Here is a 15,711-nt window from a genome sequence, read left to right as displayed (position 1 = left end):
GATTTGGCAGCATCTAGCAATGAGGTTGCAATCCCCCCTAAAATACTACTTACACCTTTTAATAAAAGTTTCCTCAACTTTATATTTTGAATGTATTGGGAAAATATGACTTTACTTTTGTGATGATGGAACATCAGCTCATTGACTGTCTTTTGAAAGATTCTGTGGTGGCCGGTCACTGTAAGTGGATGTGTTCTGTAAAAAGATGTACTATGAAATAGTTTGAAGCAAAATGAAAACATCTCTCCCACCAATCAATTTTGATTGATGAGGCAATATATAACATTAGCCAGAGAGGGATGGAGGGAGGAACGTACGGATAGACAGAGAAAGAAGAGAGTTCTCCAAGGTTGGAAGGAGGGAACTGCACAATAACAGTTTAACTTTTAAATTTATTAAAAAACAACATTTCCATTAAGAAATCATAAGCATGTACTTTTTAAAGTAAAAATACAACAGCACAGGGCCCTGAATTGGAGGTAATTTTTCATAAAACCTTGACTTGCCTGGGTAAACAAACAAGCCTATGATGGTCTTACAATTAACACGTCTTTGCTTCTGTCATCAGTTTGTGGTTGTATCGTGATAAAAAGGATCCTTTCAAGTCCACTTCAACATCCTGTTGTCAAAAGTAGTTTTGAACTTTTTAAATATTTACGGATACATTATTTTTAGGGTTTCTTTTGTCCTTGTTGCTCAGTTCTATTGGGGGCTCAGAATTAGCACCCTGCTGTGGTTGGGGAGCTCCTGGAAACACAAACACACACACACACACACACACACACACACACACACACACACACACACACACACACACGTTTAAACATTTGAAAATAAAGAACAGAGCACTCATTTTAATGACAAGGTCCACGTTAGGGATCGCACTGACATGCATCGCTGGAGGCTTTAAAAACTATGTCGCCCTGTTGGTGCAGCTGCTTCACAAACCTGTAATTGTCGATTATTAACAATCTAATAGAATGAAGAGCATGAGCTAAACTGATCTAAACTACAAAGAAAATGCTGTTTTTTATTATTTTTTTAAATGATCAAGTCAAAAGAAAAACTAGACATAGTGTGTTACTGGGCATGTGTTTGGCCTTAACTGCATAAGGAGGAGTGCTATTTTGTCGTAAGGGACTTGAATAGAGGGCGATTGTTCAGGGAGGGCTCTCCAGCATGTGTGAAAGTGACGTTAACAAGCAAACACAATGGTGAGGACATCATGTGTCATCCCCACAGAACTCCTGCACAGACATTCAAATTGGAACATTCTCAGAATATGTTGATTTTAGCGAGTAATCAAAGCTGAAAAGAACAAAGTGGTTTTGTTTGAGTCATGGTCATACAGTATCACCATTTTAATAGAATAAAGGGGCAATAATGACCCATTTACAGTACCTTCAACCAATTTTGCCAATGCCTTCCTGTCTTCGGTAATGTAGAGTGAAGTCACGAAGAAAAACAGTCCGCCCACGATAGCAACAAATGGGCAGACCACGAGGCTGTACTGCAGACTCCGGAAGCTCCAATCATGAGTCGCAGGTTCAGATTTGCGTATAGCATCAGAGATCTATTGGCAAAGGTAGGAAGCCAGCTTTATGATACGCAGAAAATATGGTTTCCTCGAGCTTGCAGAGGTACTATTGATGAAACAGTACAGTTGAAAAGAAGAGGGAACATTGAACTCTTTCTCACCAATCCTACAAAGTAAGGACTCCCAGCATCCCCCAGGAGATGACAGACGGAAATCTGGAGAGCCTCAGCTGTGGACCTTCTGGTTGGTATGACAATGGACTGAAGTAAAGAAAATAGCACAGAACAACCAGTTGGCTTCACGCTTCAGCAGACTGATTCATATTTATATTTTCTCACACACATTTTAAACTCACCAGCAGTATGTCAGCCATGACAGCCCAGTTCAGTGATATCAACATTTCAGCAAAGAAAATGAATACCTGAAATGAGACATTCAAGACACAGAACAAAGGATTCATAAATTGAACAATGTCTCTTGTTCTATACTTTTTGACATTACCACACATTCTTTATGAGCTGACATTTTTTTGGAGCTGTAATGCCTTAACTAATAATAATCCATTTAATTTATATAGCACTTTTTAAGGTACTCAAAGACACTTTACGTGTTACATTCATACACCGTAGACACAGCTACGGGGAGAAATTTGGGATTAAGTGTCTTGCTCAAGGACACATCAACTAGGGCGGGGATTGAACCACCAACCCCCTGATTGAAAGAGGGACCTGCTAACCACTGATCCATAGTCACCCCTGAGTGAGTGACTATGAGTTTTTTCAGCTCTTTCTGGGGGAACCCAAGCTGTTCCTAGGTCAGATGAGATGAGAGAATCACTCCAGTGTGTTCAGGATTGTGCCCAGAAAACCCTTGAACAGGAGGAGCCCGGCAGAGGCCTGATCAGATGGACAAACCACCTCAACTGGCAACTTTCAAGACTAAGTAGTAGCTCCGAGCTCTCCCCGGAGAGCTCTTCACCCTATATCCAAGGAAGGAAACGCATTTTGCCCGCTTGTACTGTGATCTAATTCTATCAGTCTCATGACTATAGGTGAAAAAAGCTCAGCTTCCTCTTCACCACAACGGTCCGGTACAACACGTGCATCACTGCTGACGCAGCACCGATCCTGTCCCTCACTTGTGAACAAGACTACAAGATACTGGAACTCCCCTCGCTTGCTACAGTGACTTTCCCAACAATTCAGAGTTTTCTCACAATTGAAGGTTCTGATCCTGACCCTTCATGCGGAATCTAGTGGAGCCAACAGAACCACATCATCTGCAAAGAGAAGAGCTGCAGTCCCTAAACCGGACACTCTCCTCCCCCTGGCTGTGCCTTGAAATTGTGTCGGTGACAAGGGACACCCAGTTACACCCACTGAGTATACATGGTATGTGCCAAATTGTATTGCATTCCACCAGTTTTCAAGATATTAAACAAAAAAAACTCAAATGTAATGATGGCAGTAGAGGTAATGTCAGGGGATCATCAAAGCCAGTAGGAGTCTACAAAATTGCATGGCAATCCATCCAATAGTTGTTGAGATATTTCAGTCTGAAATAAAGTAATGGACAGGAATCTCTACAACCATATATCAAAATTATCATTCCAGACATTTGTCTCTTACATAAGTTGCGGTAATGCTTTTTGATGCGGCAAAGATGGTGAAAAAGAGGCAGGGAGCCGATCCCACCAGGCCTATTGCGCAGATGAGTGGGTCCACATTTGGGATCCTTTTCCCAAACCATCTAGATAAACAACTGCCGAGAAACGCTCCCAGAACGCCCGTCACCACCGTCACAGCACCAAAGATGTAACTGTATCGGGAGCAGAAGCAGACAGCACTGTTACAACAAAAAATAGGAGGAAATGAAGGGTGATGCGGGTCAAAGGTCATGCTTCACCTGTCTGTGGGGTTGCAGGGCTCTTTGACGCATGGCAGTTGGAGTCCTTGACTGACCTGAGCTCTGGACAGAAAAGTAGGCGCCCAGAAAGCCAGGGCTCCAGTGAGGAAGGATGTAGCTGTCACTCCCAACGATGACCACACATAACTTTTACTAAGGTCAGAGGAACAAATCAAGGAGATTTTAAATATAGATCACACATCATATCTCTCTGTATTTTAGGGACTAATGCAAAGTATCACAGAATGGGACAGTGCACATTAATAAACACATTTCTAAATGTCATCAGAGTCATCTGTCGTCCCTGTATTGGCCTCATGAATCCAGTATTAGCCAGACTCCAGTGTTAATCTAGTATGAGTTTCTGTGTCCTACTTTTTCAGAAGATACTTGACGTCCTCCGGGTATGAGCTCTCCCCTGTGACTTCCTCTCTGGGGGTTTCTGCAGCACCTCTGGTTGGGTTAGGGCATAAGAGGACCAGCAGGACAAGTCCCACTAGACCCAAGATGGGAGTGACCTGATAACAGAAACGTTTTAAAATATCAATCAGTGTTCAGCTCAGATTTACATGTCTGTTAATGAAAGCGTTCTCACCCTGAGAGCCCAGCGCCAGTCTCCTGTTAGATGAGCAACCCCGGCCCCGGTTATGTATCCAAGACCACTGAAAATGCACAGAAAGGTCAAACCATTTGAGTGATCACGAGGAAACAATAGGGGTACACCTATCATGTGGAATTCACAGATTAACAAGACATGTCTTTGATTTGACTTTACACTGTTTAAAGGACATTATCTGGATGTTCTGGCTGAGTTAGACTTGATTTTGTTGTCACAAAATTCACATCATCCTTTTCACAACGTCGTTCAAAAGATTCTCATGTTATTTCCCAGCAGCGTTGTTAGCCTATCCTCTGGAAAGTCTGTTTCTAAGTGAGCAAGTGAAGTTACTGAGGGATCAAGTTCCACCATTTGTCGGAATGAAGGACGTTGCATCCTTGATCTATCAAGAAGAGTTGGGAGATATTTAAAAATCTTACAACCGGCCCCCGTTGTTGCAGGTGCGTGTGTCTGTGTGCTCACCCCGTAGGTGCAATTAGGCTGTGGGTGTGTCTTTGTAGCTTGGTAAAAGAAAAATGTGTATGCGGAACTATATTACCGTAGGTGTGAAATAGTGACCAGGGCCCGAACCACCTCAAATGCAAAGTACCAGCTTTATTTGAAGAAGTTGTACAGTGTATTGGAAACAGGCCTTTATGTGTAATTTCATCATATTTTAGAATAAAGCTTCATTCTCTTACAATGTAATCCTGTTTGCCTTGTTAGATTTTTTGTTACGGTATTATGTTGTTAAAACGAACAATACTTTTGTATTTGTTTCCGTCACAGTGGATGTACAATGTGTCCAAGCCAAACTGTCATGTGTAGTGCGGCACAAGTGCCACAAGGTGGCAGTGGCTACATTTGAAGTACAGAGGAGAATCGTGCCATTCATTGAACAATCTGCCACATGTTCCTGCATCCCTTTCAAAGTAAGACCCCCGCAGTGTTCCAGTGGACAGGACGACCTTCTCCTACCGTGCACGACGTGTCGGAACAATTAATGTGTTCAATTTCACTCCCACACAACAGTAGCCTCCATGTTTTGAAATATGCAGCGACAACAAAAGATCAAAACACAGTTATTGACTTCGATCTGAGTTTGTTGATCACCTTCCGACAGGGATACAGATGTAGAAGAGACAGATCATGGCGCTCCGTCGAGTCCCAACAAAGAGGTCGCCAATGATGGTGGGAGCAATGGTGGAGTAGCTGGCCTCTCCTATCCCGACCATGGCCCGCAGCAGCATCAGAAGCCAGAAGTACTAAAGGAGAGAAGCAGTTCAGGAAGATTCAGTCCTAAATACCACAAAGATCCTCTGTTTAACATATGACATTCCTTTTTCTGTTAAGGTCCATGTTGTACACAGAACAAATTCACAAAGAAATCATTTGCAATAATCTTTTTTTTAATCCTGTGTAATATTTATTTGCTTTGCTTGTTTGTTGTCCAAATGTTAAGTTTCCTGGACCACACACCCATTGCACTGCAAAATCATTTTCCATCTGAGCAGTAAATGCACGATGAGGTCAAATGATGGAAGAAGACAAACCACAAGAAACAGGAAGTGACGTCTGCTCTGGTCGCATCTCATTTTTCAGACAATGTGAACACATCCAGTTCTCACTCACCGACTTTGTGACCAAAGAGCTGCCGGCTGCAGTCACAAGCCACACACTCAAACCACCAATCATGATGTATTTACGGTTGTAACGGTCCCCAAGGTAACCAAAGACAGGGGCCAAAAGCAGGAAGCTGCTGATGAAAACTGCAAGTGCATTGATGACAATTAATTCCTTCATCACAATGTGACACATTGACTCCTTATTTCATAATTATTGAAGGGAACCCACCCGTGAAACTTTTTGAACTAAAGCGGCTGCAAGAAGGTGGGTGATCAACCTGCAGCCCTCTCACTCATTTAGAACCAGAACATCTTGCAATAACCACGGCTAATAATAACGGTTCTCTGCAATTCACTTGCAGAGAACCGTTGGTTATTGCAGGACATTCACTTGCAGCACATGTTGCATAACTTACTGAAGTAATACAATGTGAACTGCAGACTTTCAAAACACGTGTGTTTGTGTAAGAGTGTGTTTTCTGCATCATCATACCTGTTTGTATAAGTGCGGCCATACTGTCACTTATGTCAAAGAATGTCTGAATGTCGGGAAGGACACCTGTAAGACGATAAGAAATAATTAATGTGTGAGCTCACCACATGAGAAACAGTCACGGGTGTTTGTTGATGCACAGGAGCTCTTCTCACCTGCTATTGTGTACCGTTCTGAGTAGTTGAGCAGGTTGACGTAGCAAAGCACGGCCACGGCTACGTAGGAGCGTCTGGGTGATATGGCCGGTTTCTCCTTGTCCTCTGCCGTTGGCGTGAGTGATGAAACGCTGTCCACGAAAGAGTTGTACGGTAGACCGGAGCCGGACCCCAGACTCCTTTGAGGCATCGGCCCCTCTTTTGGCTCCATAGTGAGCCGCTGTTCCTTCACCTGAGAATTAGAGAACGTGTGACCTCGTTTTCAGAGAGATCGTTGACCCTCTTCCTTCTCACCAAAGATGGTAATGATGCAGTGTGCGCACACAATAGTTGTATAAGACAACTCAATATAGCTCAGTGACACTCTATTTAGAGTGGGGGTAACGTAGTTTTTATGACACAAAAGGCAATAACACAACGGTGGACGAACACAGCGTTGCCACTATGTCAACGAGTCAGAGGAAGGAGAAGGAGCGTTTTTCAGTTAAGCTTCATTTCAGCTGCTTCACGGTTCTTACACCAGAGAACAGAAGAGGATGTGGTCAGAGCTTAGAAAAAAATATCAAATGCTGTCCAATTTCAAAACTACTATGAAAGCATGCATATGGCAGATTATAACGTGACAAGATAAGAAGTGTAAAATATAATAAAATATATAAAATACCTAATATGGTAAATAAAAGCATTTCATCCATCCATCCATTTTCAATACTGCTTATCCTCATTAGCATTTCAGTAGATATAAATATATATACAGTATTTCTTTTTTTAAAGAACCCATGCATTCTGCCCTGTCTCAAGTTAATGCAGTGTCACCAATGACCATATTGTGCACAACATGTTTTTTCTTAACCAACATAGTGGAATAGCTGCACTCTTAAAATTGACTTTTTTTATTATTACGATACTGTTGATATATTCATATCATACAGGTGTAAACCTTCAGATAAAAATAATTTATAGACCCACCTGCTTGTCGATATTATCTCTGGGTTTTCTCAGTTCATTCCATATGTGCAGTTGTCAGAGGATGCCTCTGAGGCTTGAAGAAGCTAATAAGGGCCTCAGCTCAAACATGCCTGGAGAGAAGTTATTGAAGGGACCAGCCCTCTCTGGGTTGGTCCTATGCTTTCACACAGATCCTCACTGTGATGCAATGCCATAAACAAGCAACATCGTGTCATGCACCTCTGGTCTTCCTTTTGATTTTGTATTCTTTCTCGTAGTAAGTAAGTAAGTAAGTAACTGATTCAATGAGGAGTTTTACCAGCCTTTGATGGTGTCAGCTGACTTTCACAGGCGGTTGCAGTTCCGGAGAGCTTTTCAAACTTCTATTTCCTGTTACAATGCTCGTCGGGGCGGAAGTCAACTTGGACTAATGAAAAGGTCTCTATGAAAGGTGTTTGTCTACTCAAACTGATCACTGATCATTCCTCACAGTTATTTTATTTTATTATTTTTTTAACTGAGCAAGTTCTTTTTATTCTGAACATTATTACTGTGAACATGTCATTCACCATTTCCAGCAAGAACTGCTCCCCCAGAATTGATGTTTTTGTCAGCAGGTTTGGAGAATCACTAAGACACACAGATGTCTCTTGTTGGCCCTCTAAAGAAAGTCTTGATTCAGCTGTTCTATAAACATTACTATTTAACTTGGATATTCCTAATGGAAGTGATGATTTTAACTGATCCTTTAGCACATAGCCACAGGGTTCAACAGTCAGCTAGTTTCCCGGCTCATCCACCACCAACACAAGAACTTGCAATCACGATACACAAATGGACTTCCCCCTTCACTGCTGCCACGGGCATCAAATCATTTCTCACCTCCAGATGAAGAAATAACCCGTGATGTAAGTGGTAAACGAGAACGTGGCAATTTGTATCGCACCGTAAGAGAAGTAGAAAAATGTGTGAGCCAAAAAATAAAATGACCCAAATAATTGTGTATTAAATGACATGAAGCATTTTAATGCTATTCTTTTTATTTATTTCTATTTCTTCCTATTGTATCCTTTAACAAAACGTTATGTTTTCATTAGTGTTGTGGTCATTAGGGTCCTAGCGACTGGCGAAGTCAGTCCGAGAGGACCCTATTGTATTTGCTAGGGGTATTATTATTATTACACTTTTTATTTTAGACATTTGAGCGCATATGTGGGGAACTTACCAAATTGTTGTGCACGCTTGCCAGGCTTGGTGAAAATAGCCATCTGATATAGACGTCAAATTTGCTTTTTTTTTAAATGGCTTTCTAGCGCCCTCTCAAAGTTTGACCGGCGATGCCCCTCACCGAGAATGTCCGATTGACTTCACACGGCAATCTCCACCTGCTCTACAAAATAATTTGCCCAATTTAGCCGTTTTTGTCAAAAATTCTATTCAAGGATGATCTGAAGGCTTTAAAGATGACTAGTTATCAAAATGGTCAGTTTTCACCGAAAAACCTTGACGTGGTGTGGACCCCAATAAACACCCACTTTGTGTTTTGTTATGTTATAGTCTGTTGCTTTAACTCATCCAATCCTTCCAAAAACAATCATGCATGATGCCAGTCAAGGCCTGAACACATTTACATGAAGATACATTCGAATTTGTCATAGAAACACCTACTAAAAAAAATAAAATGACAAGATTCAGACCGTAATGTACTCATGTAATTCATCTCAGGGTCTCGCTTACCTTGATAAGTGCTCCCTCTGTGACCCAGAGAACTGGGTTCACATCCAAGCCAGGGCTAATTTCTTGCGTCACATGACGTGGTCTACACTTCACATTATCACAGCGCCACCTATTGGCTCAACTGGACTTGCTCGAATCTGCCCCAAACTTGTCATGCTTGACATACGTCACGGCCTGAGGATATCGAGAAGCGCCATAGAGACACTTATCATAGAATCTGTGTTGTTTAAGTCACCTGTACCCAAAGCAGTGGTGCGACCTGTACGAGCTGACGGCACTTGTAGCACAGAGGCAGCTGCTTGTAAATGTCCTCCACCAAAGAAACTCAGTCAACTTACACAACAATTGTGACGACTTATCGATGAGTTGATTTGATTGACAGCTCTGAACATGTTTCTCCTCAAAGAACCGCAAACAGCCCTACAGTGAATCATCACTTGGAGCCTTGGAGGCTGCAAACATGAACATTTTTAGAGCAGTTCTACTGGACATCCCAGTGAACATCTGTCAAATCCATTGTAGCTCATCAATGGAATAGAACTGGGATCCTCATGATGGCATGTTTCACAGTAGTGCAGCTGTACCATCTAGTGGACACTCTTAAAATACACTGAGGAGACAATAGACAGAATTCATCTATTAATGTACTTATTTGTTGTTTGAATAGACACACATTTATATTTCCCTAGTGTACAGAAAACATACAGGGTTCTGAGACACCTCCTGATCCACTGAAGTGAGTAGTGAAAGTGGAATTATGAGATGGATTTCGAGCAACTGTTACAGTAAATACAGCGAGTAGAAAATAAAGCCCTCCATCTTTAAATCCATCATGTGCATTTGTCGTGGTCCAGCCTGAGGGCCCCTCTGGATCTCATTAGGAGGCAGCAGCTGCATGCTGGGACATTCATGTTATGTGCAGCTCGAAACACAGGACCCAAACACCGTCAACGATGGAAAAGCAACTTTGCTCAACAGGATACAAAACAGTCTCACACACAAGATCTTCCACGATCTAGACAAGACGAACCGACAAAGGGGAATGACATGAACAGGACTTAAATACAGAGGGCTGGTGCAGGTGATTGGACACAGGAGGAAACAATCAGGGACAGGGCAGACAATCACAGGGACAGGAAGTGCAGAGAAACAGAGGACACGAGAGACAAGGACTTCAAAATAAAACAGGAAACACGACAACACTACAGATCCTGACAATTCAGAGATGGAGAGGTTAATCTGATGATCCTCAACATAGATTCATGGACAAATTCATCTTATTCTGCCAAGGCATGGTGGACTAGTCTGAGTCTGGATCTGGAGCCCGAACTGGCCTCCACGAGTGTTGATGGTTGTCGGCAAAAAAAAGTAGATGTTCTGTTGCCGGCATGGTGGATTCACGACATCGCGCAGGAGAAAACTGGTACAGAGGAAAAGAAGTGCCCGTGTCAACATGAGAAGGCTCAGCTGTCTATGCGCCAAGCTGTCACTCAACTCACTAACGAACGCCCACATGACTCCAAACAACGAAACCGATTCAGAGGGCGTGGATGTGACATGTCAAAAAGACAGTCCTGGAACCAAGGAGGAGCTTGGATCCACCCGCTGACAATGACACATGTTTCCAATGTGGCGAACAAGGGCATTGGTCCAGAGACTGTCCACAGAAAGCCACTCAGCAAAGAGGATGGAGGCGTGGACGAACCAATCAAGGAAGAGACGGCAACGCACAATCAGATTGACATGATGCGGGGAAGAAGGAGGCTGCAGTGAGGGGGAGACGGTAACCAACGCACCTGGGCCTTGTCATAAGGGAAGTAAAACACACACACACCGCCGCCTGCAATGAAGACACGTCCATACACACACCAGAACAACAACAAGCTCTCGTTGACATCATAAACAACAAAAGCCTTTGTGTACACACACTTATGCAAAGTTCTTAGAAGGTTCTTTTAAAGACATGCCAACCACCACAGTTCAAGTTCAAGGGAATCAATTAGCATTTTTAGTTGATTCAGGAGCAACACTCTCTGTGATACAACAAAAGCATTTTCCTAATCAAAAGTTGAGTGGCAGACATGTTTACTCTCAAGGGGCATCAGGTTTAACAGTTGTTGAAAACTTTAACATTCCTATGACAAGTACACACACTGACTCAACTGACCCTAAACCTGACATAATGACAAGACATTCATTTTGACTGTCCTCTTTCTGTCCCATTAATCTAATGGGCAGAGATCTCATGTGTTCTTTTGGCATCAGCCTTATCTCTACTCCCACAGGACTGCAAGTAGTGAGACAAAGAACTATCACTCAGATGGTGAAATCAACCCTTGGTGATCCTCTGTTGGTGTACCAGTGGTGGATCCCTGTCGATGCGCTAACATAACTGTCTCGTCTGGCTGCAGAAAACGTCCAGTCTGGAGCAGAGTGCATGGCCTCTTCACATCTCCATTGTACCGCACATGTGTCACATGAGCCAGATAAACCATATGAAAAGTTGTTTCTGCAGGATTTAAATGATCACATTCCGTGTTCTACACTGTTCTGGTCTACATTTAAAACAGCTGTTTCTGTTTCTCTCACCCCCTCTCAGCAGCATCTCTTTCAGGTGCCATCCTCCCGCCCACAGATCTCACTGTCCCAAGAACCAGAGGACCAGTGGAGAGACTTGGGAACCTTCGTTCCGCCTCCTCTCCCTTCCCTACGAGGCTGTAAAGTCACGCAAGTAAAGTGTTGGCAATATTTGCAACGCTTTTGGTGTGAACACAGCATTACACTTGAAGCGGGAGCACCGCCACTACCAGACTCCATTGTTTGCTGACTTGAGACATGAGATGGGCTCATGTGATTGGTTGAAAATGAGGGCTACATCTGATCGGCTACAGATAGGTGTACATGTTGACAAAAACAGCAGCGTCATAAAAAACCCACACACAAATGTGGAGCGATCCACAAACAAATACATACAAATCCACATAGAAATGCAGAAATATGCGGAGGACAAAATACATATATTATTACATTACATTACATTAAAACCCAATCCTACATGTTTTTCGAAGGAGAACATGTAAACTCCGTCCCAGAGTCCCGCCCGCTGTGCAGTAGAGAGGGGTAGACGGCACGGTGGTAAAGCGGCTGTGTCAGTATGTTGGCGGGAATCGTACATACTGGAGACACAGGTCTACGCCCTCTCTTAACCCCTTTCATGATTCTGATTGATTCAAGTTGATAATTTAGCGTTTCCTCTGTGCCTAAAGTGAATATTTTTGGGACACAGAGAGAATATACTACGGCCAGAAGGGTTCATCTTCATCCAACATCGGTGGAACGCCTTCAGGACCCTGGAAGTGGATGGTCTCCATTACCCCTGTGTTTCTAGGAGGAGCCTCCACCACTCCTGTGGACACTGAGGCCGCACACAGCTTCTTAGCCGGCTGGGTGACCTCTCCCGGTGTCGATGCTCTACGACTTGGTAGAACATGGTAAAAGCTTCTTATTCGATGTATTTTGACTGTCTATGATCTATCCAAGTCCAATATGAGCCTGTCATTACAGTTTTCATCCGTTTCAATGTAATAGATTTGTATAGGGCAGGAAAGAAGTTGACTCAGATGATTTCTTTTCCAGTATTTATTTGCTGCAGAAGACAATAAAAAAACAGATTGTCTTCTCTTCTGTATATCTCTGAGCAATATCAAACTGTACATTAAATCTAAATAACAATTCTTATCAAAACCATGAATCATGACATACAAGGGGAAAACAGCGACCCCAAGTGGACAAAATAAATAACTGCGTGAGTAAGTGTGACTTAGCGAAAATTATAACATTAAACAAAGGAAAAACACATACCTGTAGAAGACAATAAAACACCAGATTGTCTGCCTTCTGTACTTCCTAAACAAAAGTGCGGAAGTAGCAAATACAAATGGTGGCAAAGAGGCAAAAAGAAACAGCCTCAAAAATTATATTTTAACCATCCAAATGACACACAACAGGTGGACACCGTGATCATATTATCGACCATTACCGTGTGTGACATAAACGGTTACATTTTTAAAGAATATAACAATATAGTGCAATATCATTTCCCCCCACAACTTACTCTGAGCAATATCAAACTGTTGTGAAACTCAATTTCCACAGGAAACTGATTTTAGAAATAACGCCAAATAAAATTCACACACACACACTCAACAGGATCGTTGAATAATAAACAAAAATAAAATATAATACATTGAAAATAAGAAATGACAAAGTGTATTTTGAACTCCGTTACATTCACATGAAAACAAGCTGTGATCCTCAGCAAAATTGTCTTACCTTCGGCTAGTTTGGCGTCCAGTTAGGCGGCCATGCGCCTTCGACTTTCCATCCGACATGTGCGGATAAAAACAAGACTCTTTCAGTGACTTTGCTTTATAAGCTCTAGTATTCTGGTTTTAACATGAATTGTACATACATAATTGTTGCCGGGGGTCCGGTCAGGGTGGCACTGAGCGTGGAGGCGTTTCTCTCACCATTGGCCTGTTCGTAGTACTTGGCCTGCTCTTCATTGTACAGAGACTTCCTCTGTGGAAAGACGACAACATTAATGAGAGCGGGCTCCCACAAACTCCCACAGTGCATTTGTGTCCTAGCAGTTTGCATTAAGTTATCAAAAGTTGCTGTCAAGATGTGAAGATGTAGAGTCAGAGGAAAGAGTTTTCAAGCACATCTGCAGAGTCTTTTACTAAAATGTCATGAAGGTTGTGTCACATTGAGTGTAAACACACGTACCTTCTGTCCTAGAATGGTGTTGACCACGGCACACGGTGCAGTTGTAATGGTGGTCGGTGCAGGAAGCAAGTGCACCGCCTGTCCATCTGGCCTAGTTCATAGAAAGATTGTGTTTAAAGAATGAAGCACAAGCTCAATGTGTGTGTGTGTCTGTCTGTGTGTGTGTGTGTGTGTGTGTTTGCATTCACACGTGTGTTACTTACAGGTATCCAAAAAAAGGCAGGCTCTGGATCTGCTGCACTGTAAAAGTGTTATCCTGGAGACACAAACACAGACAGAGCAGCTGGTTAGAGAAGCTGCAACAGTGTCACCTGTCTATCAGAAGACGCCACTAACGACGATCTTACTGGTTCACTGATCGAATTAAGCTGCAATTATGTTGAATTATAAATTGAACTTGAGCTCAGCCTGACAAGTGTAACTCCGACACAGACAGTTCATACATTTATGAATACATTGTTAATTTAATCTAACAAATAAATGCATCTTACTGGCTTGTGGAGGAGCTGCAGAGTAACCAGTGGGGGTGTTGTCGACGATAGGCTGGCCCTGTGAAGAGAGAGGGAAGGTTAGCCAGCCATAAAACACTCATCTCAAATGTATGGAAACACACAACAGTTAAACCAATCAAGTAGTATTCTGTTAAAACAATCATTTATGTCATTCCTCAAGAAAAAATAATAACTTGAGACGAATATTGTCAACTTCCAGGTCTTTAAAACAAAAAGTTTGAATTATTGCGTCATGCATAAATAATATGCCCAAAATTAAAAAACCTTTGCTAAGTTGTGGAAAAATATTTGTAAAAGGTTGCCATTTAAAATCAAATCTACAATATTTTCTTTTTTACAATTTTATTTAATCTCTGAGCCTCTGAGATGAATTAAGAGATTTACCATAAATTAAACTCTTGGATAAATACTTCGGAATTATGACTAATAGTCAGTTATTACGCGTATTGATGAACAGAGTCTTACATGGATGTTGTATAACTCATTACATTCAACAAAGTGCACTTATAATAAAACATTTAGAAAGCTAATATTCCCATTTGAAAAGCTGCAACCGGTGATTTCTGTTCATTGTTGTTTAAGAAAATATTATATAATTTATAAATGATATCTCTCCCTAACCTCTTCTTAGTGTCTTACCTGTCTCTGGCTATAGAGCGCTGCCTGATTGTACAGGGGACCCGGCTGCATGAGGGTCAGGGGGTCGATGTAGACTGGTTGGATGGATCCTGGAAGAGACGCAGGTGAAGATGGAGGTGGTGTTAGATCACCAACCATATCATGGAGGATGTCCAACAGGTCGTCCAGGTCGTCACTGTCGTCCTGGCTTAGTGTTTGTAATAAACTCTGCAATACAATTCATTGATTATCCAAATAGTTCTAGATCGACATATCATTTATGGACTAATCCTTTCAGCTCTGAATGATATCTCTCCCTAACCTCTTATCAGTATCTTACCTGTCCCTGGCTAGAGAACTGGCTAGAAACTGCTTGATGTGACAGAGGTGGAGGTGGTGTTGGATCATGTGACAGTAAACATATGTGTTATTTTGTGGACTGGATCAAGGGCAGAGTAACAGGGAGGATGTGGAGGAGGACAGATGACCAAAACCTGACCTACTTTGTTTTATGTCTTGTTGAAACCAAAACACTCTCCTCTTTGTCCTTCTCAATTCCTAGGACCTGTACATATTTTTCCCCTGTCGTCATTTGGGGGCCATGGAGGAGGGGGCATATGCTTGTATAAATCCCAGTGTAACACAACATATTGACGAAGAGATTTTCGGCAGCTCACTGGGATACGTGGCTGTTGAACCCTTTTCCCAGCTTGTAAGCTTGAATAAACGGAAAGACAACTTTGAGTCCTTCGAAGACTCTGTTTGTTACAATTGAATATTCGAACCACAACTCTC

General features: G+C 42.2%; 1 protein-coding gene across 3 annotated transcripts; it reads right to left on the bottom strand.

The window, feature by feature from the left end:
• Nucleotides 1-372: 372 nt before the first annotated feature.
• Nucleotides 373-9,057, bottom strand: spns3 (spinster homolog 3 (Drosophila)). 3 transcript variants are annotated; one of them, XM_034550744.1, is made up of 13 exons: nt 8,999-9,057; nt 6,314-6,545; nt 6,159-6,224; nt 5,673-5,809; nt 5,154-5,305; nt 4,038-4,104; nt 3,818-3,960; nt 3,443-3,595; nt 3,166-3,355; nt 1,893-1,958; nt 1,699-1,797; nt 1,402-1,573; nt 373-747 (listed from the first exon to the last, which is right to left on the bottom strand). In XM_034550744.1, the coding sequence occupies exons 2-13, from the start codon at nt 6,522-6,524 to the stop codon at nt 647-649; spliced, it is 1,557 nt and encodes a 518-aa protein (XP_034406635.1). In that variant the 5' UTR covers nt 6,525-6,545; nt 8,999-9,057; the 3' UTR covers nt 373-646. The 3 variants fall into 3 exon arrangements, with proteins under 3 accessions (XP_034406635.1, XP_034406636.1, XP_034406634.1); XM_034550745.1 differs by lacking the exon at nt 8,999-9,057 and adding an exon at nt 7,283-7,649 and having other exon boundaries at nt 3,443-3,505; XM_034550743.1 differs by lacking the exon at nt 8,999-9,057 and adding an exon at nt 7,283-7,648.
• Between the last annotated feature and the right edge of the window lie 6,654 nt (nt 9,058-15,711).

The sequence above is a fragment of the Cyclopterus lumpus genome, chromosome 14 (assembly GCF_009769545.1).
Source record: "Cyclopterus lumpus isolate fCycLum1 chromosome 14, fCycLum1.pri, whole genome shotgun sequence".
Taxonomy (NCBI): Eukaryota; Metazoa; Chordata; class Actinopteri; order Perciformes; family Cyclopteridae; genus Cyclopterus; species Cyclopterus lumpus.
The sequence above is the reverse complement of the archived record's forward strand: the minus strand, read 5'-3'. Positions and strand labels throughout refer to the sequence as shown.

Excerpts from the sequence above, each read along its gene's own strand:
- spns3 (XM_034550744.1), bottom strand. The coding sequence starts at position 6,524 with ATGGAGCCAAAAGAGGGGCCGATGCCTCAAAGGAGTCTGGGGTCCGGC. Across the intron at positions 5,306-5,672 it reads GCTCTTTGGTCACAAAGTCG|TACTTCTGGCTTCTGATGCT; the intron begins GTGAGTGAGAAC and ends TCTCTCCTTTAG. Across the intron at positions 4,105-5,153 it reads ATCTGTATCCCTGTCGGAAG|TGGTCTTGGATACATAACCG; the intron begins GTGATCAACAAA and ends GTGCATTTTCAG.